The following is a 22,912-nucleotide window of genomic DNA, read 5'->3' as shown; positions in this document are numbered from 1 at the left end:
ATTGTAAAAACGTAATTATTTTGATTTCAGAATGATAATTAAAATACATGCACCCTTTTATTTATTTTTAATATGCAAATGTCATCTTCTACCACGTACCACTATAATTCTTTACAAAGATAATGGAAATATTTCTCTGATTAAAGTAGACGCAAGTTCTTGATAATGGTATGTATTACTATCACCTACACCATTTTGAAACAGACTATAACCGAATTGTAATTAGGTGTGAAAATGGCTGAGACTAGGTATTTTAGAAATGTATGCTAGGTGAGACGAAACCCTTGGAACTTTACCTGTGCGCCATATGGCGTATGGCCTAAAGCTTATATGTCAATGATTGATTATATGTAATACCAGTGGGTAGGTATTAGTGTCAGTTGCTCTTGTTAGATCAGTCGAAAGATAGCAGTTCAATATAGTTATAACAGTCATCAAATAGGATGCACTCGATACTCACTGATATCGAAACCAATTCTCCCTGTAGCGTGTTAGATAGAACTTATGATTTGAAATGATAACAATTGATGTAAACAAACTTAGGCTAGCGTATAATTCTTGCGTAAAAATAATGATAAATTGTCTTTTTTTCTTCAACAAATTGTTACAGAGATCCGTGTGATACAGGTACAGATATGTTTTAGAGTCTCACCTTCCAACAGTTCACACATGTTATACATTCTCATAAAGCCAACACACAAGTATTAAGTTGCTAGAAGCCACTCTAAAACAGTTATGAGAGATTAGGTCTAAAATATTATACAAGTAGCTATACTTAAATGAGAGACACTTTAAAAAAAACTATACAGAATATCCATTAGTCAGAATGTACTCATTATTTCCATTTTGCGCTAAAAGAATCATAAACATTGAAACAATTATCTTTAAAAGACCATATATGATTTGCATAATACAAATCCTGTAAAATCCTAATCATACATATATCATATTATTTTCATTTTCCCATGCGCTTCTTTTTACAGTCACAATTCAGTTAGGCATTTAGAGAATGTCATAGGACTTATAATCATATTCCATATCATACTCTGCATCTGCCCAAAAGTTAATTCAGTTTTACTCTGTTCATATATATATGTTATGTATTAAACAAAAGAAACCTAAGGGATGGCCTTGTCTGATCCCTCTGTAGCGACATTTTTTCTTCTGCTTGGGACCTTGAGTGAACATCAGCGTTAGCAAAATATTATTTGACGATTATTATATTTTTCATTTTGAAAGATGGAATACGTGTATAGAAACTTTGGATTACAGTCTATCTCAACAGAAATAACGATATAACACGATTTATGTCTATAGAAGTCATCACCCATGTCAATATTTCATTTTCATCTTTTTTTTTATTAGATCCTGGGATAAACACTATTGTTGTCGTGTGTAATAATGTTAAGCAGAGACGTATATCTCTGGTTTTATATCTCTCTGTTTCATGGCAGCATTTATAATGCTTGACTGTCTGTTAATTCCAAATACATTCATAGACCTATGTCTTTCTTGATAGGTCTCTGATATATATGTTTCCATATTTAAGCGTATGTGATTGTATCTCCCCCGAACATGATTATGGTTCCCAGTTTACGGTGCGGTAAATGATATGCTGGGCCTATCATGGAGATTATGATTTATTGGAGGGACTACGGTAGGGACTTAATCACGTGTCAATATTTTGAACGCGAGGTTATATATCACGTGACCGCGCACCACGCTTGGAAAGAAAATCATGGCGGACGCTAGTCGTAAGTATTATCAGTCCTATTCAAATGCGTATTTTGATTAGTATTTTGCGTTAAATTAATGTATGTTATGTTCTAAAAATGTCTGACTATATCATTCGTACATATGTTGATTTGACCGATGTACTGCTCCAACAGTTAAACGGAAAATTTGTCTTTTATTCGATGCCGGCATTTCCTGACGAAAACAGCCTCATGTTTCACCATACTCATTATTTTCTGAAGCAGGCTTTGGATTTGTATTTATGCCGAATATCCTATATAGGCTTGATCAGAGATAAAGATTATCTTAACATCACACAAACATGTTCTTCTTTTTAACGGAATAAGTCGTAATTTTGGTTATTTCGGTGACAAAGAATTATTCGGCCTTGACCTTGTATCGAAGCATTGATTTAGGTTAGTAGCCGACATCATTCTCGTTTCTCTTATTTGTTTCAGAATACAGTTACTCAACATCAGCAGGGCAACCAGCCAGGTAATTTTAATTATTAGCAGGTTAATAAAGTGCATAAAGAAGTTCCTAGAAACATCTCTGAAAAATCGCATTGCAAATGGCGGTTCGATCTCCATTAAATGTTCATTGTTTCACCACTTCCTGTACCGTTTACAATGCAATAACCCAAACAACAATCTTGCGGACGAAACTATCACAAAAATTACAAGAGCTCACTAGGGGAAAGTGTTACAAATGCGGCCGGGAATAAAATGTTCACCTTTATGAAGCAAATATTTCTATACAATTTTTTTTCATAATTTCCATACATATCTCGCCTTGTATGAGCTCACTAGGGGAAAGTGTTACAAATGCGGCCGGGAATAAAATGTCCACCTTTATGAAGCAAATATTTCTATACAGTTTTTTTCCATAATTTCCATACATATCTCGCCTTGTATTCAACCTTTAAATTTACTCCAAAGACTGCCAGGTTAGAAAATAAATGTAAACATTAGCTTAAATAGTTCCTTCCATTTTACTCGGTTCTGGACACAAATTATTCCAAAATCTTTTCAGCAGTGTTAAATGCTGACTAGTAAAGCTTGTTCATGTATCATGGGCAAATTTAGTACTATTAATACTAGCATGATTTTAATTGTTTTGTGTAATAATTAGTAATTAGTAGTTTAAAAGTTTTTAACAAAAGGCCAAACAAAAAATATGTTTCCAGTAACCCTACCTACCCTAATCTATTAAGGTGTATCTACCCTTTTTTGAGATTTGGGGGCTATTTAAATTTTGATACAGTGGAACCTGCTTATTATGATAATCTATTTAGAGAAAAATATAATAACCGATCAAGCTGTTTTCGATCATTTTTATGTTGTCTGAACCGGAAGTGAGATGCCCTATATTAATCAGACAGATTAATGTGGAAACATTGAAAAATATAAATACAAACTGATAAAGTAATAATTGAAATAATTTGTTCATCATTATTTATATTTCATTTCGTCGTAATGATCAGTATGTAAAATCTACTTTCACTTTTTCACATGAGAAATTGCGATACATTTTATCCCATAAACTCGTAAAAATATTTTACAGCGGTATGTCAATTACGATCACGTGACAATCACATACCTTGCAAGTCGTGCGACGAAATCAACTTGCAAAAAACCAATAACAATTAAAACCACAAAATATTCCCTTTTTAACAATAATCAAATATTGTATTTTAACGAAAATGGTGTAAACTGTAAACAGCCGTCAGTGGTTTAAGACAATAACGTTCAATTTTGGCCACCATGTTTTCGGATGGGTTTTCCCGATTTTGACTCTTTTTCAACGGAGACGCATGGAAATCAACTTCTACTGCAAAAGAGAAACTATTGCTTAAATGATTAAAAACAGGCTTCTTTCTTCTGAAGAAATATTTTCATTGAAATCGGCATGATTTTCTCACATGACGTGTCCATAGTGACCATGAATATTTGTGAAAGGCATGCTCGTTTTCTTGTTGAAATTTGTGTTAGAAAATGTTGGTAGGTCTAATCATTTCAATATGATGCACAGTCCTTCAGTGCATTTTAGATAGCAATTAACTGCACTTCATGTTTTGTTAAGACTAAAATGTATGACCAGCAAACAATTGTCGACCTATTATTTTTCACCGACTGGGGTGAAGCGAGGTGTGAAAAATTAACCTGGAGTGGACAGGTGGTCACCTCGAACGATGTACAGTTGGCCAGACCTATTGCTTAATTGTCCAGGTGTCACACGGACAACTTATCTGAGTTTTTACCTTATAAAATCCATTCACAGCAGAAAAATATATATAATAAGCGGGGTCCCACCCTTTGACCACATCATAAAAAAAAAAGGAAAAAATTGGTACCTTGGAAAAATATCATAATAAGGGATATATCATAATAAGTGGGTTCCACTGTATAAGGCTTTAGCGGCATCAAGATTTTTCCGACATACATATATGTGCAGTATATTTCAATTAATAAACAATTTTAGGCTTAAATTGTAGAATTTTTGAATAAATTAAGTGAAGAAAATGAATAGAAGCAGTAATATGCATTTGAAACTGTTAGACTTTAAAGAAAATCATACAGGGGAAATAGTTTTGGAAAAAAACCTGTTATTTTCTTGTTGAAATAGGTAATTTTTAAAGCACATTGGGGAAATTCATTTAGATGCTATCTTAGACTGAAAGAGTTCTTCTTGAACACGTCTTTCTTTATATTTCAGCTACTCCTACGGGAGTTATGGCGCCTCAACAGATGCCAGTACTTACCAACAACAACCACCAGCAGCAGCTACATATGGACAACAGGTTAGAATTAATATGTCCGGAAATAAAAATACAAAAATTTCAAAATACTATTGAAACCCTGAATTAAAACACAGTTGAATCAATGGGATTTTGGCATTAGTTTTGTCAAAAGAAATGATGTAAATAAGAACTGTCAGTCAGTATTAATGTGTATTTATTTTTTCATCAGCCTGCAGCCTATGGTCAACAGGGATACACTGGTTACGATCAGAGTGCATATTCACAGGCCCCACAGTCTGCAGCAACAACACAGCCAGCTACATATACTCCACCAGAGAGCTATGGTAAGTATAGATAGATGAGTGCAAGATACACAAAGATAATCCAGACAAAACAGGAGTAAAATATGCAGTTATAATGCTGAAGTAAGCAAAGGTAACTGACAATCCTAACAGCAGTTGGATGCTGAGTGGCCAAGCAGATAATTGCTAAAGATGTTTTATTTAATAAGTATAAGGAGTAGATGGATGACCCTATGTTGTATGCTGAACACGAGAAGGATGGTAAGAAAAGATTGCGAGTATGTCAATCATGATTACAAATCATATGACCTCAATGTTAGTGCGATTGTTAAACCTAAAAACAAAGTGATTTTGTTAAATCTGTCTCGAACTTCTAATTGTATAACCCCATAGTAGTGATGTGTAACATTACCGTTTTTTCCCTGTTGTAACAGGTCAAACTTCAGCAGGACAAGTACCAGCTTATGGTTCCTATGGACAACAGAGCTACACACAGCCTGCCAGTACAGACTACAGTCAGTCACAAACGACACCTTCCTACTCATCAGGTACTGGTCACATACACTTGTAGGTAGCAGGTTAATGTTCCGTAAGAGCATTAACATGCATAGCTAGCAGATGATGCATAACTTCTTAATAATTAAAAAAAAATCTCATCAATTCACTCATTATTTTACATAAAATGAAAAATTAAATGGTGTTATCAAAGAAGTAGAAACAAAGTTGGTGTGTTTGAGTGATGTTTTTAACAGTAATACATTTGACAAAGTGTCGATAAAAATTTACATTTTACTCATTAACTATGAATGAATCATCTGCTACGTTAAACTAGAGAGCACCATATTCATGTAACTAAATATTATTTGTGTTCTTATAGAAAGGGAGGATTTGAAGTGTTTTGAAAATAAAAGGACTTGATGAGTAAAGTTTCGTCTTTAAGGATATATATAAACATTTTATTAGATTGCATGACAGAAAAAAAATCCTTCTTTTTTTTATAAAGACACTTCACTTGCTTTTGAGAAAACAAATGTATATTAAGTTGAATGCAATATAATGAACTTGGCATATCCTTTTCATTTCATTTCCCACTTGCTTTCATACATCCAGAAAAGGTTCTGTTAAATACATCAGAACCAAATATGGACTGTTTTGCTTAACATGCTGTGTAGGTCATCCTTAAAATTGTTTGTTTGCAATTTTCCCATACAATTTGTTTTCACTGGGTAAGGATGTTTCTATTTTTTAGACGTTTCATATTTCTTTTCAGTATAAATGCCCAAAGTTTCAGTGATTATTCAGCAAGATTTTTATTTTTTTTACCCAACATTACAAAAAAAGTTTTTGAGTGGTTAGTAAGTTGGTTTGGAAACTGCAAACAAACAAGTTTATTTGTCACTTTCAAAGTTGTTTGTTGCATACTGTATATTCTTCTTGATTAACTAGCTGTTAAATTGTTTGGAATATATTTGAACATAGACTTTGACATAACGGACAACTCGTCCTTAAATTAGGAATCGATGTTTGGCAAGATTGTAGTGTTGGAAATTAGTGATGGGACACCAGGTGTTGAAGATGCATAATTGATCATCAGTAAGAATAAGTCGGGCCATTCAATGTGATGAAGCATTTATTTTATTGGATGATGTAAACATTATGAATATATTTTTAGAATCTCTAGTTCCCCTTTACAAAATATCAAGTATACTGTTACGTATAAGTGTGAAATGCCTTTATAGTTTATAATGAAACACAGGCATTTTATCACAAAGGTGTCACTGATGATTGATCATGGAATGGAAAAGTATTATTAATTAACATAATTTGTTAGTTTTTGTAAGTCATTTACCAGTTTTATCCAACCAATGGCCCAACATAATGATGCAGTAGGTGTGGTTTTGTTTGAATCATAGAGATGAGTTTGGTGTCAACATTAAATGGTTATCGATTCTGTGTATTAGGTTCATATGGAGGTCAACAGAGTTACAGTTCATCTTCCTACGGTGACACCTCGCAACAGTCATATGGTCAGCAGTCAGGTAACACACATTTCTCTGCCTTCACACAGCTGTCAGACACAGAGTGCACTAATGTTGTACCATGGGATCATCGTGTTTGTAGATTAAATTGTAGCATAATATTTTGCAGAAAGGGATTTTTCTAGTAGTTTCATCCTCACTTTATCAAGGATTTTTTTCTGCTTTGTTTAAATGGTATGAACCTATATAATAATGCCTATCACATTAATCCATTATGCATATTGACATCAACTCATGTTGTACCACACATAGACATACTATCCTTTCAAGTTCTTCAATTAAGAGTTAAAATTGCTGGTTTGGGTAAATTCAGAGGATATCAGTGATACCTTGCTATTATGAGGATGGATTAAGTGTCAAAAAGCATACAACAGGTAAGATAAAAATAGGGATTAGTGTGTATATTTTGTATTTATATTGTCACTGCATGAGATTGGAATGCGATGACATCTTACGGAACAGGTAAAAAGTGTTTTTAACATGTATGACGATATCGATGGTGTCAATCTAGTGAGGTAAACAGTGTTTCAACTTCAACTGTAATAAATATTTGGAACTAAGCTCATGAAGAAAATTATTGCTGTAGTGATTAGAAAGGCACAAATACTAGAAAAATCCCTGGCTTTTAGATATATGAAAGTTAAATAAGAAGGCTTTCTTGGGGCTCCTGGAATTCTGTATAACTTGCCTGTGAGCATGCTATTGTCATGTAAGAAATTGTTGCATGGTAATATTTTGGATTGTCTCATTTATTAAATTGACATTAAGAGCCTTTGTAATTTATGATAAACATTGAAGACATTTCTTCAAATATTTGCAGCGATGTGCGAGATATAACATTGGTTTGCTTTATTCTACTGGGAAACATATAAATCCAGAATGTTGAATTTGTGCTGTAGCTACATGTAATAAAGCGATTATTTGTTTTCATTTTAATATTTTTTTCCAAAGTTTAATTTTAGATAGTTGAAGATCAAGATTCGTAAAAGATCAGCTGGCAAACTTATATACATGGGCACTCTTGTAATTCAATCCTGCAAAAGAAAAATTCCAACATTACATTCATGCAAAGTAATTTATTAAAATTGAAAAGGTGGAAAATGTTTTCAACTATGTTAATAAAAGAAATGTTGGTTTTTCTATCTTAAGCATTTTGGATTATTAGAATATAAATATTTCACCACAGCTTGGGGAAAAAATGAACAAAAGAAGCTTGCTGACCATCAACATTTCTTTTTAAAAGGTTACCAGCAACAGCAGCAACCTGCCACCAGTCCAACTGCTTCCTATGGCCAGCAGAGCTATGGAGGTAGCCAGCAGTCCACAGGAGGCTATAACTCTGGCAGCAGTGGTGGGGGTGGGGGATCTGGCTACGGCGGGGGACCACAGTCCAGCTACGGCAGTGGTGGTGGTGGTGGTGGGGGAGGGGGTTCCTACGGTGGCAATGGGGGAAGCTCTTTCGGATCAGGCGGAGGCGGTGGTGGCGGAAGCTCATATGATGACAGACGTAGTAAGTTTTACCCCTTTAACCTTCAAAACTCATAATACTGTGGGCAAGGATTGGAATAGTTGCCCGAGGTGATAGAAATGTATTAACTTTTTCCTACAGGTACATTGCTGATATGGGGAGAACATTTAAGGAAATTAAATTTTTTATGGGAAGGGGATTCGAATACCATAGATTGTTATATTAAAGGTTAAGATAAGAGGCTGAATGTATTATGAACTTATAGAAATTTATATGCCCCCTGCCATAAAATGGGGGGGGGGCATATAGTGTTGCCCATGTCCGGGTCCCGCCACGTCGCATCACATGCAGTCCCATCCATTATTAAATTCCAAATACATATCACTGTAACTTCGTCAAATGTCTTGTGTGATTCATCTTATGTATCCTGCTATCAAATACTGTGTTAACAAAGTGCTTTTTGAAATTTTGGAACTGAACTTGTTTCTCAATTCAATATATTTGTTTTACAGACAACCGAGGAGGAGGAGGAGGAAGTGGTGGTGGTGGTGGTGGTGGAAGCAGCTATGGGTAGGTTTTCTTTATCATATACACTACAGAGGTAAACTGCACAAGAAATTGTTTATGACTATGGGTTGAAATAGAAATGAGTGTTACCAATGGTACAATCAATAAGCAAGGAGTTGAAAACTTCAGTATCATATAGATGTATGACTTAATTGTAACAACGCTGGTCTTCAATCATGGTGACGAGAAACCCTTCAAAGGGTTTGTACAATATTTACAAATTATCATTTACTGTCCTATTGGCTACTACAGTGATTTCAAGGTGATTCCCCCAAGGTAAAGGGTGTCGATATATGTAACAATGGCTACGAAGAAAGGTTGAACATGAAAAAAGGTTGAATTATGTATAAAATAAAAAATGGGTAAAGGAAAGGTTGAACTGTATATATGAAATAATACATGGGTAAACTTAAAAAAACTGAATATGTGTAGTAAACTGTTGATATTCAGTGTAGGACAAATGTCCGTGATGAGTTTAATGTGTGTATGTCTTTGTTATGCATAATCCTTTTTCCATTTCTGAAGACTTTCTACCAGGTGACCAATGAGAATTCACAATCAACTACCGACTTAAATGCAATCAAATGGTTAATCAAAAGTCGGCGCAAAAAAAAATGGGGTTTTATGACAAGCAAAATGGACTCGCTGGATTTGTGTTTAGGAATTGTTACTGTTCAAGGTATAATGGTATTAGATGAGGTATGAAACATTAGGAACTATTACAGTGCAATCTTTTAACTAATCTCAAACACAACACAACTTCAAATATTTGAAAATAACCTGGAATCCAAAGTTAGACCTGAAATCAAAGCAGGTTGCTTCCTGGTTCAGTGACTCCAAAAATAGGCTAAACAGGTCAAATATTTTTTTTAATCCTAGATAATCACAACCAATTTTACAAAACCATGATAATATGGGATTTAAATAGTTCCTGCCTGTAATTAATAGAATAAAAACCAAAATCTTCCCTGTTTAGAGTAAGTAGTAAAATTGGAAGGGAATTCAGAATTATATTTGTCTGACATGACGAGGAGGAATCTAAATAACTTAGGTCCTGGGCCCACTTGTATAAAACATCTCAACTCTTTTGATATTTCCTCGAGTCTAAGATTTCCCATAGACGATACATTGCTTGAGATTTTCCTTAACTTTGAGATGTTTTATACAAGTGGCCTCAGGTCAATCATAGTGAAAATTGATTGTGGCTATAATAACATTGGGTTCTGTAACAAAACTGTCAATGTGTCGAAAAGGGGGGGTGGGGGTGTCTTTCAGGTTTGAAACTGAACTAAATGTAAAATGATAGGGTATGTAGTCTAAAGTAGGTATTGTATTATCTTTTATGAAATAGTTTAGTAAAATGGAACAGGGATGAATGGTTTATTTACATTTCTTGTTAAAATTGTCCATGCAAACTGTTTAAAAAAACCTGAAATGCACATATTTCTTAGTTTGGTGAAGTTTAAAAGACACTTGTAACTTGGCAGATATTGCAATCAAGAGTATAGCCAATTAAGACTGGCTGTGTAAATGAGGTAAACAGGTTACAGAGCTCATTGGTTGTTAATAAAACATTAACATTTACAAAAACACCCTATCAATAACCTCATGTTACTGATGGATCTAAAGATGAAAATATTCAGAACTGGTTTAGTATCAGAGTTAGATATTTGGCAACAGAATGGATGTAAATATAATTTACATCTGTTGCTTTATAAGTCTTCTGAAAGCATAATGCCTTAAAAATAAACAACAAGTTGGGGAGGCATATTGATTTTTAGTAGGGGAAAATGGTGTACTTTGCTTCAAACAGAATTGAACCCTAAACAGAGTTGGTTCACAATCTAAAGGTTAAGTACTAGAAACGATGGTATAAAAGGTTGCATAAATACAAAGTGTGTTGGCAGTCCAGCGAGTCCTTTGCTGATAAAAGAACAAGTGTGTAAAACATAAATTTGGCGTCTGAAGTGGCTCTGGTTATCAAACAAGTAGGATCCTATGTATCTATGCATGGACTGGTACAACTAAATCAAAGATCGTGTTACAAACTGCACTTAGAATATGACGGTATCTCTGTTGGAGTGGAGAATATGACGGTATCTCTGTTGGAGTGGGAACAAGGTTCTGTTGTACTCTGTTCACACAAGTCCTGCAACTGATTTCAAATAATATGTCTCTGCAGATGCACAAGTAGTCCTTTTATGATATATATTATAAAAATGTTTTTATTTTTATTTTTTGGTATTTCTTAGGCTTTTAAAAAAAATAAGCAATTTAGTAAGTCGGCAATAGTTTGAGAATTTACTATACCCGATATTCCTGTAACGCTGCATGTTTGAGCGACATGAAATGATGAGTGTGGATAGGAGCCATTTTTGAAAGTATTTCCATCTCATTAACTTCTATATCATTAATGTTGTTGGCCGTCATATGAGCAGCTACCAAGAAACGCATTACAAGTCCTTGTATGCTGATTAGTTTAATCATCTCCTGTACCCTGTCATTATCGAAAGAAATATAATAATCAAATTTTAATTTCAAATTCAAACCTTGTTATCCATTTTCAAACTAATGACTTGGCATGATCAATTTCAATTTCATTTTTTTTCAAGCAGAACCTTTAACGCTTCCTTGTCAACTGAAATCACTGAAAATATACGTAACTATGCTGTGTAAGATTGCCTCAACAACTGGTGATATTCCCACTCTTGTTTTTACTTCACTTTTAATTGGATTCTACGTGAAACACATTAGGGGATTTATTTAACATGCTTATGTTCAGAAAATGAATGACCTCTAATGAGCAGGAGACAAAGGTTTAGAAATCTTGCTTTCTTTTACAAATATTCATCATAACTTTGCAAGTGTAACTGCGTGGCCAAGTACGTAGTTCTCATAGGGTGCCAGCTCATTCACGTTGATTTTGCCAAATCAGTTAAGCATAGTCATATGCATGTTAACACTTCGACATTTTTTTCAATTTACAAAATGGTGTAAAAGCCTATTCTTCAAAGGATAGGATATTTAGAGCCAGTGAATTTTGCTTTCTTTGCTATGTATATACACAGTTGTTCAGCTCTCTTAGAAATTACACTTTTTTGAAAATATAATTTTTATTTATTTTGAAACAGTTTTATTGATTTATACATTTTTGCGATTGTATTTCCTGCTATCAGAAATCACTTTAGTTTCCATGGAGTACAGGCTTGAGCTTTAACATCTGTAGACTTAGAACCTGGGAATTTGATTACAAGCTTGCACCTTTAATCCTTGATAAACCAGAGCCACTTGATAAAACAGTCTCTAAGCGTGTTCTATGATTTGACAGTTTATTTTGTACAATGAAAAGGTTGAAATGTGTGAAGAAGTAGTGCATTTGGGGCTTACAAAAACCTATAATAATCTGTGAAGTTTGAGACTGGTGTTGAGAATAAAAGTCTCTGGGAAACGGCCACAATATAAAAAGGTGTGAATCGACCTTGAGTAATAGAACAACACCTGGGTGTATGGCCGATTGTTAATGAAGATTGATTCCTTCAACTGATGGAGAAGCATTGTGAAATGTGAAAGCTTGAACATTAACAAGCAGTGTGTCCCACCAACAAAACTGGCGTCTTTTCTAAGACTCCTGGCCAGATCTCTACAGCAGCCAAGCAGCGAAGCAGCATCCCTGAAGTTCAGTATCCCTGGTCACCCAGCCGTACACAGTAGATGGGTACTGTGTGTGTTTGGAATGACCACTGGGTACTGACCATACTCTTTAATATATTGCAGCGGAAGTCGTGGAGGGTACAACAAAAGTTATGGTGGTGGTAAGTCCACGGTCATGGCTATCATGACTTATTACAGTTTCTATTATCTTATTACCACTGTCTACGTGTGTTAGTTGTCTCCCATCATTAAAGGCTAGGGGTCATTGTGGGGTAAACAATGTTCACAATTATGAAGTCCCAGTGTCAGTCTAGGCCAAGTTCTTGATTTTTATGAGCAAAATTCCCCTTAGAGCTAAATATAATTCATGCTATCTTAACGTTGATCTATTTTATTTTTTTAGGATTATCATTTTCTAGACATTTAAGTTAAAGAGTACTATCAGTTGATTTTTTTTAATTATTATTACCATTTTAATTATTTTGATTTTTCAAATCCTTCTACAGAAGAGTTCTATTTAAATCTTCTCTTGCTATACGTTTTACAGATTGATCGTTTTTTGAAACTTGATAATTAGAAAACAGTTCTCTGTAGGCGCATCATCCCATAGATGAGTACCTTGCTTCATTTTTGTGTTGCCTGCAAACCAAGGGAACAGGTATTATTTTGTCAGCGTCGTCCAAAACAAGGTTTCCGTGCGATAACTTGATTTCCCTTGGGTCAATGAACTCAAACTTGGTACACATATTGCATACCAATATAGCTCAGACAAATTTGCATTTCAGAGGTTTACGTGCAGTTTTGGTGGTGTTATGCCCCATATTGCCAAATATGGGCATTGTGTAGTAAATGCAAGAACTTTTTTTTATTATTTTTTATCAATTCCTTTCAAATTTTGTACCGTAATGCTAGAAACAATAATGTTATAAACATATAATACAGGCATTTCTGTAGAGTTTCAACTTTCAGCGTTTTGGCATATCTGTTTACGCGATAACTCAAGCCAGAAACACTTTTCTTCCTAAAAGTGCTGAGTTGGCTACACATCCACTCCCGTAGAATTCTTGTTTTTACTATTAAGTGAAAAAAGCTGTAAAGTGGAACTCTCGCTTTAATTATCATATCTGCAGTGGTTTCTTATAATGATTTAAACGTTTGCTTTATATTATAAACGAAATTAACTTGCGAAGTTGTAGATATTATATACAGCTAAGAATTGTATTAAAAATTTAGATTTTCATGAACTCTAGAGCAAATAGTGATGGGTTTCCCCAAAAACATAGATTGATCATTGAGAACTTTTCAAAAGAATCTGTGGTTATTTGATTATGAGCAACAGTTGTAGGGATGTATTGAAAAATGACTCGGGAGTACTATGATGTATTGGTCTTCAAGGTGTTGTTTTTTTTAAATATTTTTTTAAAGCAAAGTATACTTGCATGGTTTATCAAACTAGTGTTATGTCCTTTTCACTTTTACCCCTGTTAAGTTTTCAAAGAAAACATTATTTTGAAATTATCTAGATTTTTTGAAGGAAGAAAAAACAAAAACCTACAACTGTTTTTGAGAGTGAGTAATTTTAGAAGTGGTTCCAATGGGTGTATATTAGGAGTGAGTGATGTTTGTTGGTGGTAGAAGGAATATTCATTGAATACTTGTCGGTGTAGCGTTGAACAATATTAACAGTATGATAACTGTTTTGTTAACATTACGAGTATTTCTGAATTTGACCTGCACCATTCATCAATCTTCAGATCAAGTATTCTTATAAGTTGCTGAAACCAGGTCCTGAAAGTGCGAGAGATGTGTATTTCATGATTGCCTTGCTTAAATGTTAATGTGCTTTGCGTTGTCATGTGTGTTATGACTAATTATTATGAAATATTTAGCATTCAGTATGTACAACATTCACCAGCGTCTTAAATTGCAAAGGTTATAAAAAAAAGCATTTGAAAGGTCCAGTATTTAACAAATGAAACTAGTGTCCTATGCAGCAGTATGTGTCATCATAATAAACGGTTTTAAATGGCTACGAAACCCTTAGAGGTTGAGGTTCTTTAAATGTTATAAAATGTGTTGGTATTGGTATGATCGGCCACCTAAGCAAGTGGTCTATATTGACTTGTTTGGTGACCATTAAAATGACTACTGGTAATTTGGTATGTAAACCGACGTACACGTTCAATTGTCAACAAGTTTATCCCAGCTCTGTACAACTGCTGTGTGTTGACCTGTCAAACTGTTGAAACCATTAAAATAAAATACAAATGGGTATCCAACTTAAAACTGTCGACAAAAACTTGGTCTGTTCACCTAAACAACAGGTATGTGTTGACCTGCCAGCCCTGCTCTCTTCAACTGCTGTGTATTGAACTGTCATACTGTTGAAACCATTAAAATAAAAAAACAAATGGGTATCAAACTTAAAACTGTTGACAAAAACTTGGTCTGTTCACCTAAACAACAGGTATGTGTTGACCTGCCAGCCCTGCTCTCTTCAACTGCTGTGTATTGAACTGTCATACTGTTGAAACCATTAAAGTAAAATAAATGGGATGTCCAACTTCAAACTGTCAACAAAAATCTGTCCATTCACTACTGGTATGTTGACTTGTAAAAGAGAGTATTAAAATGTGTTAAAAATGAGGTACATAAAACTGAAATGGGACTTCGAAATCAAACAAAATCAGCCTACCATAAATTGTATGTGCTGATTTGTGTGAATGATGTGATGGTTAAACCAAGGTACGACAAACAAAATCACATCATGCACATAAACAAGTGGTTGACTTCAAACTGAAGTATGATTATAAAAACGGGTTACAAATTCTAAAGAACTGAACACAAACAATGATAGCAAACAGTCTTAAGCTGAATCTATCAAATCACTTGAATAATTGGTATATATACATGTGTTGACTTGTCAAATCTTAAAATCTGTAGTATGTATTACCAGATGTTAGTAACAGCACTTGTCCCAAGGCTCATGGTGGTTCAAAGCAACAGTTCTGCTGGTTATGTACAACAAGAGAAATAGTGTTGCCATTGTGCAAAGTGTCGAATGATGATGAGGTTTGAATTGGGTTACAAACAGTGATTTGTAGATTGCTACAGAAGAGAAGACAGTCTGTTGCAAGTGTATTACAATATTGTATTACTAGGGGAGTTACGCCTTAACATGAACAGAATCTTAAGATGCTATACATTTATAGAAATGTCGAGGACATCTGCAAATGGTCTTTGTACTTCTGAAACAGTATTGTACCAAAAAGGTGGTTTAAGCTTTGGAACAGTGATTCTCACGAAACAAAATAACTATGTCCTTGCTGTTATTGGTAGCTTTGGTATCTTAGTCCTACCCTGGTTTAGAATCTTTCTTTTACTCCCTACACAGGGTTCATCCTTATCACTAATCGTGTTTCAAACTGAGATGTAAACGGATTTAAAACAGTGATATATTTTAGGAGTTTGAATACTACGCTCATATATTTGTTATTGACTGGCACCAGAAACAGTGTGGGAAAACCAATCTTGCTGTTAGCAAAAGGAAATCAGAAAATATGTGAGCACAAGGGGTATCCAGGATCGCATATAGGGACGCATGTATTGGTATTGATGAGAAATAAACAGGACAGCTTGGTCTTTGATTATCAAAAATCTAAGTGTCGGTGAACAAAGGTTGAAGCATTCAGATACTGTATACATGAACAAGGTGAACATTAGGTAATACATCAGTCCAGTGCCTCGTGCCAATTAATGCTAAGTTCTAATAAACAGGTTTTATTTCACCTTCTGGTTCGAAGGTGAAGCTATTGTAGAGCACTCCTGAACTTATGGATCTTAGGGGGGGGAAAATGTGTATATATATTTCATGTTACATCATGTGAAAATGTCAACTTAGGTGAAACATTAGTGACATCAGTCTTGAAACAAGATGAGTGACAGATATTGCAACATTCAAAATGCAATGTTGTGAGTAAACTAGCATTGAAAAAGTCGTCTAATGAACAGCATTTTTTGACTGGGTTGATCTAAATGCCCACCTGTGTGGGGAGTGATTTAAAAGTAAAACAATTGTGGAAATGGGTAAAAAATACTGCTATTCCATAAAATGAGCGATTAAAGCAAAGAGTTGATGTGAAATATTATAAAATGAGTTGGCACAGGTTATTGGCACATAAACATGGCATGTGCTGACTTGTCAAGACCATTAAATGTAAAAGGTTAATAACTCGAAAAATCAACAAATCTTAAAAGCCTTCAATGAAGTAGTATGTGTTGTTGAAGACTGACTAAAAATGGTATATAAGCTTAAGCTGTAAAAAAATGGCCAGATTGAGTCGAATGCACAGATGGTATGAATTGAAATTGATTTTAGAACATTAAATTGAATGTATATTCTTACATGTAAAGGCTATTGCCGATATAGAAATGAGTATGGCAAAGCAAAACACGAAAAAAGTGGGTAAATCGAAATAAACAACAAAAGCTTGCTGTAAATAAAAACAGTAGTGTATGGGAAAAAGAAAATGAGGGGAAAAGTTGTGAATGTTGAAAGAAATGCATCCAATAAGTAGGAACAAAACCTGAAGTAAAAGGTATAAAAGTCTTTAATGGACATTTTAATTAAATAGTCTAGACCAAATAATCAAACCAAACCTATAGCTGGAAGGTTGTTCATATCGCAATGCACCACTACTTTTTTGTGTGTTAAACATTTTGCGAAACATATTTGTTGCAATATGTCTCAAAATGTTGAATTGGTCACCAAGTATTTACTGTTAACCAGAGCTCTTGATGAAGATATATTTCTTGTCTGTAGTCAAACCCATATCCACACCCCCAGATTGTTCTTATTCATCGTGATTTGATCCCAAACATTGAAGAGCTCTGGTTAGATTATATATGTGGTTTCCATCAAAGAGAATTCTACTCGCTGTTAGTGTGCCAGTCCATTGGTTTATACAAGTTATGTTCCAATAGGATTTGCACACGAGCAAAATTGTATGTCTTTTTGTACAGATCTAGAGACAAATTCAATATGTGACATGGATTCTCTGAAGTTGGAACCTGAATTAACTATTAAAGTGTTGCTGGGTTAACTGAAGGAAATTATTTTGGACAAAAACCTTAACAAAATGCAAAGAAATTGAAATTCGTCAAATTTATTCTAGACAATGTTGTGAAGTTTTATTCTGGAAAATCTTTTCAGCAACACTTTAATCATAAGCTGCCTGAGTAATGACATGTAAATAACACCGAAATAACCTTTACAGGAAGGGATGATGACGGTGGCAGTGGACGCCCAGAGATGGAACAGATGATGGACACTATCTTTGTGTCAGGACTCAGTGAGGATGCTGATGAGGACGCTCTTGTCAACCACTTCGGAAGCATTGGTGTCATTAAGGCGAGTAAAAGCCCTCAACGTCCTCTTCGTATGATAATAGTATTATAGCATGCAGATAAAAATGTCAATATTATAGGAACATTTCAGTTAACCTGTGTTTCCTTTTTCATTAGACTGACCGTAGGACCGGCAAGCCAAAGGTGTGGATTTACAAGGATAAGATATCTGGCAGACACAAAGGCGAGGCCACCATTACCTATGATGATAGTGAATCTGCCAAGGCAGCCATCAACTGGTTTAATGGTTAGTATAGAAAAAGGAAGCAGTGAGAGAGATAAGAATTTACTGCAGCACGGACCCTTTGTCCATTCTCCATGTCTCTGTGGTTGCTGTGGAGTGTCGGTGCTGTATCAAACAACTCCTGTAAATTTATTTCTGTTTCTGTATAATTTTCATGCAGCTGGGGATGATCTTAGAATAAATTTACTGTGGGGAAAAAAAATCTTATGAAAGAGTCAACGAAGCAATGGGCAACCAAATTAATTAAACAGAATGAAATGAAAATACACAGGGGACCCAGTCAGTTACTTTCTTGCAATAAATCTGAAGTATAATGCAGAATTTCTTGGAATATGAGAATAAGTTGTTAACTGTTATACATAATATGGCTTGCTCTTGTGCGTAGCATAGTCTACTTCAAAAAAAAATTGGCAGACCTGTCAAAACTTAAAAAACACAGAAAAAGGCCATTGCATCCATCCTTCTTTCAGAAATTATCTAGCTTGATTCAGTGGTCAATCTTGAGAATACAATAAAATAAAGCAGCATTTATGTATTGTGTAGTCGTGTAATAAATATAAATATTAAATAACATTTTCTCTCCTGGGAAACAGAGAAGGACTTCAATGGAAAGACCATCAAGGTTGAGATTGCAGAGAGGAAGATCAATCCTCTGGCAATGAGAGGAGGCCGTGGAGGAGGACGAGGTAGTTTCCGTGGCGATCGTGGTGACCGTGGTGGCGACCGTGGAGACCGCGGCAGAGGAGGATATGGAGGTGGTCGAGGTGGTGGTGGTGGAGGTGGATCAGAAAGGTCCGGAGACTGGGTTTGCGATGAAGATGGCTGTAGCAACAAGAACTTTGCCTGGAGGAATTCATGTAATCTCTGTAATAGTCCCCGCCCAGACGGTGGTGATGACGATGGCGGCTCTGGAGGTATGTACTCTAGATGGTCTTCCTCAAGTGGGTGTAGCTAATTCAAGTAAAGCTTCTGATAGCTTCTAAACAATTACTATCTCGGCTGCAATTTTAATAGGATTTGCTGAATTGTCCGTGTATATTTGGAGGTGAAATATAATTATTGAATCTCGCTTTGGTCGATTTCATGGGGTGATGGATTGAGTTGGTCTTGAAACAAATTAAATGAACTGGAAGCAGTTTATGTTGAATTTGTTTCAAGACCAACTCAATGCATCACCCCAAGACCAACTCAATTCATCACCTCATGAAATTGACCAAAGCGAGATTCAATCAATATAATTCAATCAACTTTTTTCCTTCTTTAATAATTGGAACTTGCTAAGTCAATTCTGATCGTTTGACCCATGTTCTGGAGCTTGTGCAAGTCTACGTAATGACATAATGTAAAAAAAACTAGCTCCAAGTTGAGAGCCGCTAGATTTCGAGATTCTACATCTTCTGGAATGTGCAGCTGCAGTAATTGAACGTCAAATTAGACAGAAACCAGATGTGGCTTGAACGGACGAAACATTTGATATGAAATTTGGCTGTTCAACCGTATTTCATATAAGACGGGACCACATGGGTTTGTTACAAATGTCTGAAATACACATGCTATACTGATATTGGTCACAGCACACATAAACATACATTTATACACACATGCTATACTCATATTGGTCACAGCACACATAAACATGCATTATGTGTGCTGCTTTGACGCATATCAGTTAAAGCATATGTGTATTTCAGACATTTGTACAGAACCCCTATGGATCTACGTTACTTACACAAGGCAGAATGGGTAGCTGGAGGGAGATTTTCAAGGGCAGTACAATGACTTGTCACTACTGCTACCAACCGTGAGCCGAGAATATTTTGCTATTTTAGTAATGTGAATTTTTTATTGAAACAAGTCAAAAGTTATCTCCCTTTGCAAAATCATATGCACAGGCAATGTTAATCTGGTCATATTCATCGGCAAATGAACGGGTTATATTTGGTATTTGCATCGAGTCCAACTTGAGAAGGAATTGAAATATTAACATTTTAACTGAATTTGATAAACAGGATACCGTGGCCGTGGGCGTGGAGGTTTTGACCGTGGGGGTCGTGGAGGATTTGACCGAGGGCGTGGTGGCCCCAGAGGTGGAGGAGGCCGTGGTGGATTTGGAGGTGACCGTGGGGGTCGAGGAGGATATGGAGACCGTGGAGGACGAGGTGGATTTGGTGACAGAGGCCGTGGAGGACCTAGAGGTGGACGAGGTGGTTTCGGCGACCGGGGGGGACGTGGAGGATTTGGTGACCGAGGAGATAGAGGAGGAAAGGACAGGTCTGTACTAGCTATACAAATTGAAATTGTTATACATTATAATGAACTTGCATAAGAATTTTTCATAAAATGATTTATCTTATTGATACAAATCTAGAAATGTATTTTATCTCAATGTTCTAGAATCATAGATGATAGGTTCACTAGGTTGAGTAAGGTTTTTTATCCTCTTGCAAATAAGTTGTTTTCACATCAAATTTGAACACAATTGAGAACTTCCCAAATTCTGTTGTCAAAATATTTATACTTCAAGCAATCGACTTGTGAACTAAATTTACAAACATTTTTTTATATTTTTTAATGAAATGGTTGCTTCTGCATGATTTTCAAGTTATTTTGCATAAAGAATTTTTATTGTTGTAGTTGTTTTTATCTTTTGTGTATATCGAGCATCTCTTCATTAACTGTTGGTTTGTTGTGTTTACTAGGATGGACCGTGGAGACCGAAGATCTAAGCCATACTAGAGGGGGGAAGTGCTGGGAGGTGTGACTGTGTGTATCACTGCAACGACAAGGCTGTGAAACCCAAGCTATAGACATATAGACATTGTACAAATCATACAGCAACAGCCGTGTCAGTAAATTGTGCCCTTGTAACTGTTGCGTGTCCGTTGTGAATTAAAGACTGTTGTCCATAAGGAGTAATGGAACTACTAAGGACATTAACATTGATAGAAAGTTCCAGCTGAGAACAAAATAGTTGTCCTTTTTAAATATTTTATTGCATTTTGTATTGTTTGTTTACCAAATCTTCATCTCAAAGAGATCACTTACATCATGTGTCATAATTTGGGAAAATAAACTTCATCGTCAACTCATTGCAGTTATTTCAATTATATGTGGGATTTTAAATTTTCATATACTTGGACATATTCAAACCTCTACAAAATCAAAAGGAACTATTATAAAGACTGATTAGGGCTGTTCTGGAATTCTGGGGAGATGCACATTTCAGAGGCCCTATACTACCACCCATCAAAAATTGAAACAGATTTAATGCAAAGTAATTTATATGCGTTGACACTCAAAACATATTACAGGTACCTCCTCGCCAAAAAGTACTTTAGAATAGACCTTACCTATTAACTGAGCTAACACTTTTATTTTCAGTATTTTCAAAACTTTTTCAATTCAAGCATTTATGGAATATGTTAAAGAATAGATTCCACACAAAAAAATAATTAAAATTGAATATATTCACCTATGAAACAGAAGAACCTCGGCACAAACCACCACTTGATAAAAACCTGATAAATAAGGACGAGGTATATTCATGAAACCGTTCTTGAGCTCAAGCATTGATTCTGTGCTCGAACTATCTTGTGACTTGCTAAATTTCATGTGACAGGGTCAGAAGTTCAAAAGTTAATGTAGACATTGAAAATCTTCTTTGTCTTCATAATTCCTCCATATCATTGAGAGAGAAAAAACAGCTCCCCAGGGCAAATTGGGGTATTGTCATCTGCATTCATCCGTGAAGTGCTTCTCTAAACCAATGGCTAGATTTAAACAAAATTTTGTAGAAAAGCATTCTTTGGTGATGGGGAATCGTATTTGGAAAGGATAATGGCTGGCCTTCTTGAGGGGTAAAATTTGGGCATAAAAAAACCTTAAAACAGCTGTTGGATTGTTTTGATATTGGTTATGTAGCACCCTTAATATTGTTCTACAAAAAAAAAAAAAAAAAAAAAGTCTTTCCATAAATTGTACATCTATCTGTGGAATCACTGTATCTTATAACACTAGACCTTGTTGTTTTGAAGAAAAGAAAGAACAAGAGTCGTGATATTAATTAACTTGCTGGCATGGAGTGCTATGAAGTTTGCAAAAAGAAATTACCTTGATATATATTAACTGGGTATAATGGTCTGATTTGGCAATCTGCTCAAATAAATTCCTTTGAAAAATGTAAAGATAAAAGATGGTGCTAGAAAGAAATGCCAAAAGGTGAGTGTCTTCAGGCCCCTTGGGCCTCTCTTTATGATTTCATCATCAGACAAAAATGTGATTGATGAAGACATTTTATTAACAACATTATTATTTCAAAGGCAAAACTTCGATCATTATGATGCACCTGAGAAATAACTCGCAATTTTTGATTTCTTTAGTACAAGATCAACAGCATACCAAAGATATAGATCAATGAACAAACCTTAGATGTCTCCACATAATATATTGTGATTTAATGAAAGTACTCTTGTAAACAATCCTCACAATGGGAATTCCTCGGACTTGAACCATGTACAGATTGGAATGCTACAGGGTTACGTGCTAATACAGCTTTTGTAACATTTAAAAAGTATTTTCAATTAATCCTTATAATTAAACATATTTATGACTTGTATTACATACATTTTCATATGTAAGAGAAAAGAAGCTTGGAGCTTGCATTCCCAAAGCAACAAGGGTACCGCGGGGCGGAACAATATACGCCTGTCGAATGCCATATAGTGTTATATACTTTCTTACATTGAAATAAGATCTGCATCA

General features: G+C 35.1%; 1 protein-coding gene across 3 annotated transcripts; it reads left to right on the top strand.

Annotated features, from left to right (window-relative positions):
* Positions 1–1,683: 1,683 nt before the first annotated feature.
* On the top strand, positions 1,684–21,241 carry LOC110457833 (RNA-binding protein cabeza-like). Of its 3 annotated transcripts, XM_021509262.1 has the most exons (14): positions 1,684–1,754; positions 2,193–2,229; positions 4,450–4,534; positions 4,704–4,818; positions 5,211–5,324; positions 6,738–6,815; positions 8,059–8,325; positions 8,796–8,853; positions 12,625–12,662; positions 17,778–17,911; positions 18,025–18,154; positions 18,745–19,065; positions 20,161–20,422; positions 20,851–21,241. In XM_021509262.1, exons 1-14 carry the CDS (start codon positions 1,739–1,741, stop codon positions 20,885–20,887), a joined length of 1,692 nt encoding a protein of 563 aa, XP_021364937.1. In that variant the 5' UTR covers positions 1,684–1,738; the 3' UTR covers positions 20,888–21,241. The 3 variants fall into 3 exon arrangements, with proteins under 3 accessions (XP_021364937.1, XP_021364938.1, XP_021364940.1); XM_021509263.1 differs by lacking the exon at positions 6,738–6,815; XM_021509265.1 differs by lacking the exons at positions 6,738–6,815; positions 8,059–8,325 and having other exon boundaries at positions 1,685–1,754.
* Positions 21,242–22,912: the final 1,671 nt, after the last annotated feature.

The sequence above is a fragment of the Mizuhopecten yessoensis genome, unplaced genomic scaffold (genome assembly GCF_002113885.1).
Source record: "Mizuhopecten yessoensis strain PY_sf001 unplaced genomic scaffold, ASM211388v2 scaffold9331, whole genome shotgun sequence".
NCBI classification, from domain to species: Eukaryota; Metazoa; Mollusca; class Bivalvia; order Pectinida; family Pectinidae; genus Mizuhopecten; species Mizuhopecten yessoensis.
This window is presented reverse-complemented; position numbering and strand designations above follow the sequence as displayed.